The 10,722-nt window shown below is 35.2% G+C and overlaps 2 protein-coding genes and 2 pseudogenes across 2 annotated transcripts; all 4 read right to left on the minus strand.

The window, feature by feature from the left end:
* Nucleotides 1-1,699: 1,699 nt before the first annotated feature.
* LOC102660303 (RING-H2 finger protein ATL58) lies at nt 1,700-2,395 on the minus strand. The gene has a single exon (XM_006575798.3). The coding sequence runs from the start codon at nt 2,393-2,395 to the stop codon at nt 1,700-1,702; it is 696 nt and encodes a 231-aa protein (XP_006575861.1).
* Nucleotides 2,396-3,520: 1,125 nt separating this feature from the next.
* On the minus strand, nt 3,521-5,517 carry LOC121173034 (pentatricopeptide repeat-containing protein At2g13600-like; annotated as a pseudogene).
* Nucleotides 5,518-6,427: 910 nt separating this feature from the next.
* Nucleotides 6,428-8,097, minus strand: LOC100810715 (pentatricopeptide repeat-containing protein At2g22070-like; annotated as a pseudogene).
* An 814-nt stretch (nt 8,098-8,911) lies between these two features.
* Nucleotides 8,912-10,607, minus strand: LOC100305614 (uncharacterized). The gene is given in 3 exon segments (NM_001251029.2): nt 8,912-9,278; nt 9,976-10,049; nt 10,288-10,607. Coding segments are annotated over 3 exon segments (603 nt in total). The 5' UTR covers nt 10,505-10,607; the 3' UTR covers nt 8,912-8,966.
* Nucleotides 10,608-10,722: the final 115 nt, after the last annotated feature.

Here is a 10,722-nt window from a genome sequence, read left to right on the forward strand (position 1 = left end):
CTTTTAAGGATTACCGTCTCCCGAGCAACTAACCCCTAAAACTAATGCATGTAAAACCTTCATTGTACTTCTATTAAGGATTACCGTCTCTCGAGCGTCTAACCCCTAAAGATGATACAAGAATGAATGGTACATGAAATTAAAATAAGAAAGGATAATAGGAAAGAAAACACGTGATTGCATTAATAGATATGAAACATCACAATACATCTATTGGCTTTTTAGGCCTATCAGGCCCCTAACTAAGAGGGATTTAGCATCTCATTGTCATGAGAAACTTTTACAGGGGTTTAGGTGGATGGAAGAAGATGATGGATGGATAAAGAGATAATGCAATTTTAATGATGTTTTCTACCTCACATCTGTTAGTATACTCAACCCGGATCCCTCACGTTGAAGAGCTTAATTTATATATTCTCTCTCCCAAATCCCTTTGCAAAGATAGAATAATAAACAACATTAAGTAAAAGGATGCTATGCAGAGGCACAACAAAATCACGCTATCCCTGGCCATGTAATGTTGAGATGTTCTTTTCCAGTTCTTTTTGACATTACCACTTCCTAATGAATAATCCCTAAAACAGATGCATGGATGACCAAACCACACAATAACAATAAAAGCAAGAAAGAACAATAGAAACTGAGATTGCATTAATAGATAAGAAGAACAATTGTATTACAAGGAACAATAGAAAATGGGATTGCATTAATAGATAAGAAAAACAATTGTATTACAAGAGCTTTTGACTGTTAGGTGTCATTTTATCTGTACTATTCAGTATATGTGGATACGTGATCGAAAGGTCTATTTGGGCATACCTGATATCCCTTCGTCAATATATGTGGATACGTGATTGAAAGGTCGATTTGGGCATGCCCAATATATATCCCTTTGTCCTGACTAGATACTTTATGGAATAGTCTATGTTTGCCAGAAATACTTACGTCAATCAATGGCAACGTCTTAAAGAAAAATAAGATCATAAAGTAGGTTGCATCAGAAACGTTATCCACTATTGCTGCTATAAAGATAATTAGAGGGTATAATAGAGGTAATGGTAGCCATTATATGCTCTAAAGTTGCATAAATAACATCAAAATAAGGATGGGTTTTATCTTCTACAGAGAAAAGATGAGTATTGTTGTTCAATTTTTAAGATTAATAAGCATAGATTAATTGCAATGAAATTTTACAATATTGTTACTATGGCACAAATCTGAGCAGATTTACCGTGTGGACGTAAAACACGGTCTACTTTTTTTTTACATGCTAGAATTTAATTCGGTAGTACCAGGAACAAAGTTAGAAGGTGCAGAAAGAGGTCAAGTCAAACCTTAAAATGCACACACACAAAAAAGACATTAAGGTTTGAGTTTCATTCTATTGTTATTATATTAATTTTTATAGCCTCCAAGTTTTGGAAATATCTAGCACAGAAAAATTGAGAAAATTTGATTTGTTTATATTTCATCATGGTATTTCAGAATGGCCTTATACACAACTCAAACAAAAGGAGTTAAAACTTCGAAAATTCCAGACACTAATTAATGCAAACCAAAATAATCTTCATAACATAGTTACCAAACAAATAGGTAATCTTCATAGCATAGTCACCAAACAAATTAATAGGCAAATAGGTCAGCATCACATGACTACATGAGAACAACAAAATGTACTCAAGAGTCGAATTCCTATCATTCAATCACAATCTTTTTTAAACGGCAAAGGGTAGCGACACAAGGCACACATATGACTTGTTTGCAGCCAGGTCACAATACACTGTGAATGAAACACATGCTTGCATGGCATTGTGCCGCACTCATCATTGATTTCCAAATCTTCCAAGCAGATAGAACAAGGACTCTCGCTCCGTGTCATAACCGTAGATTTCTTCAACAACGTTTCGATGGCTTCGTTAGATGCTGGGATCATTTTGAAACTCAGCATAGACTCTTCCACCAAAGCTGCATGCAGTTCGAGATTAAAAGTATCTAATATGAGAATGGTCAATTCGAAAGGAATCTCTCGGTGTGGAGATTCTGAAGAAGGAGGAGGAGGAGAAGGAGAAGCAGCGGCATCAACATGCAAGAACCGTTCTCCGATGGTAGACATGAGGTTTTCTATTATATCCTCAGGAGATTCCACATAGAGGGGTACGCGCCACAACATTCTCCTAAAGAATTCTCTCCCCTCTTGGAAGAAATTGTGGCAGGGTATGCATCGAGAAGGAGAGCGGTGAACTAAGCTTCCTCGGATCCGAGTACCTGGATTGATAGGGCGATAGTAAACATGAACGCTGAATTTGAAAATATCACCAGGCATAAGGGTCACACTCTCATCATCCTCTTCCAACAACTCCGATACGAGAATAGTAGAGAATCTTTGTGGTTCCATTCTTTATGGATATGCTATGGAAAACAAAATTAGTGTCCGATATCTGGAAACTTTTCGAGAGAAATTAACCTCTATATAAAGAGGGATCGAGATGTTTTTTTTACTAGATTGAAAGATAACTAATATAATTATATCAGATCTTATTATTATTTTTTTTTTTTTGTAAAGGATCTAAATGTTTTTGCAATTATATTCCATAACAAGGTAGTTCTTGAAAACTAGAATTTGAACGTTCAAAGTATTAAAATTCTTTTAAATCAAATACGCCGATGATTTTTACAATTTTAAATATTTTACTTTTATAATCTGTTCTTTTAGTTCTATTTAAAATTTGTACACACAAAAAAAATCTATTTAAATTTTGATTTACGTTATCTCTCATTTCTAGTTTGAGCAAGATTTCTCAATAGCAATTTTGGTCCGTCATTTCAATTTTTAGTTTTGTCTTCTAAATTTATTTATTTTTTACCTACGTTTCAGCGAGGGAGACCATGACCCCTGACTTTTTTTATAAACTTTAAGTTCAATAGATTATGCAATTGCGGAAGTTTCGACGGAAAAAATGGTTGCATTCGTTAAATTTGTTAACTACAAAATATCAACAAAGTGAGGCACGTCCGTAAGCATAGTTCTAACTTTGAGGGGGATCATTGAAGTCGGCATCTAATTTGCCTATAAAACAGTATTTTTAAAAAAAGGAAATTTGATCTAAAAATTATATTTGACCAGATTTTAATTATTATATATTATCAAAATCAATCATAATTAATTACTATACAATCAATTTTTATATTTCTTACCTTTTAAAATTATAAAATCAATAGTAATTTTATGTTTTTGAAAAAAAAAATCTTATCTAAACTTCGTATGGTCAATTTTTATGAATATTTTACGTACAACTTAACGAGATATATTTTGCATACCGATAGTATGATAAATTGACGAAAAGCCCAACTTAGTATAACAAAAAAACTCTAAAAGACTAGTAAATAACATGTGCTTTTGACACATCCTACGTCTATGATATCGAGTCTATAATGTATGCCTAATTACATTGGCTTCTTTTTTGTTATAATTTTTAATAAATGACCTTCGAGGCTTTCTTTTCTCATCAGTAACAAATAATTTTATTTCACGTGACGCACTATATGATTAACATGTCTAGAGATTCTACACAGGAACTAATCCTGTAAGGCAATACAAAATGCTAGGCTTTTTGGGATAGTTTGTGTTCGCTCAAAAATATTTAGGTCAATCAATGGCCACATCTTAAAGAAAAATAAGATCATAAAGAATGGGCTTCATGAGAAATGTTATCCACCATTGCTGCTATAGCGATAATAGAATGGTATAATAGAGTTAATGGTAGCTGTTATATGCTCTACAGTTGCATAAATATCATCAGAATAAGGATGGGTTTTATCTTCTACTGAGAACAGAGGAATATTTTTGTTCAATTCTATCCAGCTACACCCTGGATCTTTTCTTAATTCCAAACTCTGCAATCTCTTCCTAAGTTTTGTCTTCTGCCCACATCTACCTAGTATGGCATACATGTTGGACAGAACGACAAAAGTGAAAATTGGGTTGGGATCCAAACTGAACAACTTCTCAGCAGCTCTCTCCCCCACTTCCATGTCCTTCCAGAACCAAGAACCATTAAGCAATGCTCCGCATATTATCCCATCTGCTTCAATAGGCATTTTGCATTGTGTGTAATGTTCTATTGTCGGGGTTACCCCGTGGCATCTTTGCATTGAATGGAAAATTCTCAAACCTTCACCAACTAGACGGCATGGTTACAGGCAGAGAGAACACCAACAAAAGTAGCTGCATTCAGAACAACTCCTTGATGTAACATCGAGCCAAAGAGTAAAATTGCCTCAGATCTCAGTCCATGATATGCATGCCCATTTATAAGAGATGTCCATGCTGCTACATTGGGTGAAAAAATGCTGATGAATGACCTTTGAGCATCAGCCAAGTGACCACATTTAGAATAGAAGTCTACAAGAGCAGTCCCAACATAAACATTTACTTGGAATGGCGTTTTGATTAAGTGAGCATGAAGTAACTGTCCTTGTCAAAAAGAACAAAGACAAGAGCAAGCACGAAATAGGACAGAGAACGTTGATCTGCTATAGTCAACTGACAATCTGCACATAGCCACATATAAACCCAATGCCTCCCTGTGCTGACCATTAATAATATAACTTGACATCATTGAGTTCCATGTGACATAGTTTCTTTCACCTTTAGTTTTGTCAAAAAGCTTCACAGATTCATCAAGTTCACCGTTTTTGGAGTACACAGAAATCATAGTACTACTTGATATTTGAAATCTGAGTGTATATACTCACACTCAATCTCCTCATTCATTACACATTATTACATACATATATAAGGTACAGAGAGAGGTAGACAGTTGTTTATACCTACACAATACAGCTGTCTACACCTATACCAGTTGTCTTCATACAGTTGTCTACACAATATAATACTTTAACAATACTTAATGAAGTTAGATTCTAGGGACTCATTTTCTCAAACAACCTTCTTGATTTTTCAAACTAACCAATCATAGGATAACCTTTAATCATCAAATTATATGAAACATGATTTGTGTTAAGAACAGAGATAAAGTTTCCTAGCTTTCGAGGCCTAGGTGTTAGTCGCTATTCATGAGTTAGTAATATTTACAAGGAAATAGCATCTTATCTTCAATTTATGGCTCTTTTTGTAGGAATTGTACATATTTTTATGTTTAGTATGATTTTATAGAGTAGATACTCTCATTTTGTGAATTAATGTTGAAACCACTTCAGTTTCAGGCCAAAAGAAGAGAAGGTTCAAGTAGCTGATGACTCGCTCAGCGAGGCAGATCTGCTCAGCGAGTGGTATCCGCTAAGCGAGGCATATAGCTCGCTTAGCGGGCTAGAAAACCCTAAAAGAGGATCAGTCAGAGATGTGTTCGCACAGGGCGGAGCCAGCCCGCCCAACGAGGTCGTTGTTCCTTCTCGCGCTTAGCGTGCCCAGCTCGCTAAGCCAAAATTCACTTACTCTCGCTTAGCGAGCCTTCGGAAGTTGAAAGGTCCAAGAGCCTTTAAAACACTGAAGTTGATGGAAATAAAGAGTTTTGGAGATAGAGAGTTGAAAACAGAGCACAAGGAGAAGCTGAAGCGACATAAAGAAAGAAAGCAGCAAAGAAAGCTTAGGTTAGAGGAGTGAAGTTTAGGGTTTAGAGGTTGTAGGAGACATCCTCAACCAGCCTTTATAATTTTCTTTCACTCAAAAACTCATCCTTTCTTGTATTGAGAGTATATTGCTTGTAATGGAAGGCTAAGCCTCTTTGTTAGGAAGTTTGGCTAAAATCTTGATGTAACACTCTTTCACTATCTATCTAATGTTATTTTTATGTGTTCATAGCTTCTATCTATACTTATTTTACATGTTTGTGGCTTGATCACCCATTTGTATGTATAGTTAGGATTTTTAGTATTGAGAAATGCTTTAAAGCCTTAGAACTTGGTAGAACAAACTAGAAATTTGTATGTCTAAGAATAGAGTGTAGTAATCTAGTTCATATTATGTTGTAGGCTTAATGCAACTCTTTTAGACTAAATTTGTTGAGGGATCAAGGACGAAGTTTAAAGAGGGTTAGACTCATTCACTAGAGGGATCTTGGTTTGAGTAATTTCTAAGCATAAGAACACTAGGGCAACGTTGGATAGAGAAAAATACATTTTAACATCAATAGAAATTTAGTAGAACGACCCAACGCTTTTTACTTGAGTGTTTTCACTTCCAAAATTCTAGATATTTAGTTTATATTCAAATAGACTTTAGTACAAGATTTAACTTAATATTTACTTGCTTTTAATACATATAAATGTTTGTATACTGGATTTACCGTATCTGAGTGAAACAAATTCTCTGAGGATACGATACTCAATCTTACCGTTTTATATTACTTGTGCGACTCGGTACACTTGCCGACCAGCAGACGAACACTAGGCACCTCCAGAAACAAGGTAAGGAAGGAGAATTATGTATTATTGATTCACCATTAGATACATTGTTCTCTTCATATGTATAATTTTCCACTAGCAAGTCCTAACGGTTTTTGGCATGGTGCCTTGGAGGAAAAAACAAAATTACAAAGAAGGAATATAATCCTAACAGAATGGTGCCACTTCAGCCGACAAGGAAATCTTAGGAGAATTACTGAGCACCACACTGCTGCCAGCTCATTCCTATTTGCTCACAAAATCCTTCAGGTAATAAGGTTTATTAATTTCCCTTTTTGGCCTTCGTTCTTCTTCTTTAGGTTTATTAATTTCCCTTTTTGGCCTTTGTTCTTCTTCTTTGCTTGCCCTGTGCTTAGTTCTGGTTCTTCTTCCTTGCTTGCCCCTGTGCTTGGTTCTGGTTCTGCATTCTTTGCATTTCCTTGTTGTCCCCTGCATTTGACTGTAACAATTTGTCTCTCTCAATCCATAAAAGATGAGTTCAGCTTCTTCAGTCCTTCCTTTCAAGACAAGGCCCCCAATCAGTGAGTTAGCAACATTCAAACAAGATTCACCCCCCATGCTCTCATAAACTCTCTTGGCATCATCTATGGCTTCACAATCACAATAAAACTCAGTAAGTGCACCACAATTGAGTTATCAAAATCAAACCCACCCTTAATGCAAAGCCTGTGAACAACCTTCCCTGCACACAGAATCCCAAGTCTAGCACAAACCCTCACAACACAATCCAAAGTGAACTCATTAGGCAACACCTCGGAACTCCTCCTCATACACCCGAACAAATCCAAAGGCTTCTCACACCCATCTTCCCCCTTAGCATACCCCGAGATCAACGTAGTCCAAGCCACAACATCTCGGGCATGCATTTTCTCAAACACATCCATAGCATCATCAATCATGTCACGCTGCACATAACCCGCAAGCATCAAGCTCCACAACACTTGGTTCCCATCACGCAGCTCCTCAAAAACAACCTCAGCCTCTTTGGTTCCACAGCAATGCAAACAAAAATACAACAAAGCACTCCTCGCAAGGCCAAACCTCTCATAGCCAGATTTCAAAAGCAGGGAATGAACATGCTTAACAAGAAGCAAGGACCCGGAACGTGCACACGCGCTCAACACCGCAGAGAAAGAAACCTCATCGAGCGTGACACGAGCGGTGCATGAAAGGAACAAGGATCAATGCCTTAGGGTACCTCCCTCATCGGGAGTAATCAGAAATCATGGTGTTCCAGGAAGAAACTGTTCGGTGCGGCATTTGATCGAACAGGCGATGGGCTTCTTCGACATTGCCGATTTTGAACCGACGGGCGATGGAAATGTTGGTGGAAATCACGTGACCGACATCGGACTCCGAAGCTTGCAAATGGGTCGTGAAAAGTCGGAATCTTTGGTTCCGTTTCCAACAGTTGCACTTCCAGGTACCCACAGAAACAGGGTCATTGTGTGGAAGTGGAAAACGAAACATAGTATTCTAGCAGGTGCAACTGCGTCAGGTGAACTTAGGAAACAAATTAGGAATTGTTTATTATAAACTTTTTTTTTTAAAATAATTATACGACATAAGGCAATCCTATATTCCAAAATGAATTGAGGATACCCATATTTTATTTGAGTGGAATAAAAAAAGTTTAATTTCTATTTACTTGCAAATTACTAATTAAAAAATAATTTTAATATAATTTTTAAAATAATTATTATAAAAGTTAACAAATTTACTAAATAAATAATAATCTAAAATTGTATATCTAATATTTTTTAAAGAAAAAAATGTTAGATATAACTCTATAACTCTATAAATATTTAAATACAAAGTCTATAAACGAAGGAACTGTATTTCAAAGTTGATGTTTATAGTATCTCACAATTAATGGAAATGCTAACATACTTTCTGATATTCTTTTAAAAATATTTATTATTGGTTGAAATTTATTGAAAGTTAAAAAAAATTATAAACCTCACTTCTTATTTAATGGTCTCCTCTCATTGTTTTACAAAAATTACAGTGCCAAAACAATAGAATATTTGTCAAATAGAAAATTTGTCAAGAGAAATATGTTAAAGAATGTGTTGCTAATACTCTTCTATAAATAAAAGAATAATAATTGTTTTAAAAACTTTATTTAAGGAAAAAATAATTGTTTTAAAAATTCTAATCGTTTACTTAATTGAAATACATTTTATTTGTTCCCTTAATTGTGTTTTTAAGAGTCATTTACACCTTTGTTGCTAACAAAACTTAAACAATATTAGTGTGAGTTCTATAACAAAAAGATATATACCAGTATAAGTTGTGAAACAATTCATTCACATTGATGAAAGTATATTGTCCCCCAATTTAACTTATCACTCCCTGAAACATATATAACATTAGGAGTTATGCAAAGTAATTACTAGTTACATTTGTAGAAAAAGCCCAAAATATACACTCATTCCATTCACATGGGGGTATTATAGCTACTCCACTATGTTATTACTTGTTCCCTCAAAGAGAATATATTCATTCCCTTTGAGCTTAGTATGTATGGGAATCATCATTCATCAATCTGTTTCATGGTCAGGGGCAGGAGAGTACCATGCAGGGTGCCTGCCCATGGTCCTAAGAAGCTTAGTGTATGGTGAATCAGGCATTCTTGCTTGCTCCTCTTCCCTAAGTTCATCAGCAGATTTTGGCAATCCATCAGGTATGGGACACATTCTCTCACCTTCTTCTGATTTCACATCCTTGCTCAGATTCATGTCACCCTTCTTTACTTTGTGCATGATTGAAATCCCATGCAAGCATCCTATTAGGGATTTTACACCACCAGTCTCCAGAATCAGCCTCTCTATGTCTGCTCTTGGGGACTCTTTCTGTAAAACATTACAAACTCAACAATGAATATCATTGATGGTTGATATTCAACATATCAAAATTAAATAATACTATTTATATTTAACAAGTATATTAACTCTTTTCATTACAGATATATATATACCAACAGACTTCCTGTTCCACTTGTCACTGAACATCTTTTCATTGTTTTTTCTTTTTGGCCTACATCTTTAATTTTTTCCAAGTTTTTTTTATCATTTACACTGTTTGAAATGCTAAATAGAAAATAAACGAGTGGAGAAAATTTTGGAATTTAAATTAAAAAGAAATAAAATTTGTTTCTAATTTTATTTTCTTTTTTTCAAATTTTTAAGTGTATTTTCTTTCGTTTCATCCAAAAGATATCTTGAATATTCCACATAGGCATAGAAGGAAGGAAGTTGCATAAACATTCACTTTTTTCCTTTCACTCTACAATTCTAAAAGAGAAATAAATTTATTCAAAAAAGCTTTATTTTCAGAGAAATAAAAGCAAATACAACAGAGCATAAAAAAGGAGAGATTAGTCATGGAAAAAACGGATAATAGGATAAGTACTCCACACCAAATGATACATGTAAAAAAAACGAACACACTAAAAAAGCTAGGCCATATCTTATAAATTACATGCCAGTTTATGACAAAACAAGTAAGGAAAGGAGACCAATAACACAAGCTATAGAAATAAGAACATACTTCAAGATCTTTCAGCTCAAAATAAGCCTGCCAGCAGCTATATGATTGGTCTCCTTCAAGCGTTGAACAATAATCTACAGAATTCAAATTCAAAACACACCACAAACGATGAATTCATATCATTCAACAACAGATCATGATGAAACCCGTAATCAGATTCCATCGTCCATAGGATAAGCAACAGAGAAACACACATCAAAAGGAGTTAATAAACTGAAATCGATACCCCAAATAAAATTACCCAAAAGGGGTCTTTGAATTCATTATAAAGTCGAGAAATTTGGGAAAAAAAGAAAAGAAAAAAGGACGTACCTAAGATCTCTTTCTCAGATTTTTCGATTAAAGGAGGGTCTTTAACGGCCCTTTCAAACTTGGTTCGGCTAAAAGGCTCGAGCTTCGGGATGTAGGGTTGGTTCTTCGATGAGCAACAAACAACGGTGGAAGCGTGTCTCATCGTTGACGAGGTTCGGTTGCTATGTGTGTCGAGAATCAGAGGACCAGAACAAGGACGAAGCAGTGTTGCCTTCATCGTTGAGATCAAGTCTAATAATGATTAGAAACGGGTGTGTTCTTCTTCTACAACAAAGAGGAGATGAGAACAGAGAGTGCGTGCTATTAAGGGTAAGGGTACTGAAGAATGATCCGAGAGACAAGACAAGATATCATTAAATAAGGAGTTTCTCGAACTGGATCAGGATGATGTTGTTGTTATAGATTTATTTTCATATTTTATAACTGTATAACATA

This window comes from Glycine max, chromosome 2 (genome assembly GCF_000004515.6).
Source record: "Glycine max cultivar Williams 82 chromosome 2, Glycine_max_v4.0, whole genome shotgun sequence".
Lineage (NCBI taxonomy): Eukaryota > Viridiplantae > Streptophyta > Magnoliopsida > Fabales > Fabaceae > Glycine > Glycine max.

Bases quoted from the DNA above. Each gene is read 5' to 3' on its own strand.
- LOC102660303 (XM_006575798.3), bottom strand. From the start codon at position 2,395: ATGGAACCACAAAGATTCTCTACTATTCTCGTATCGGAGTTGTTGGAA.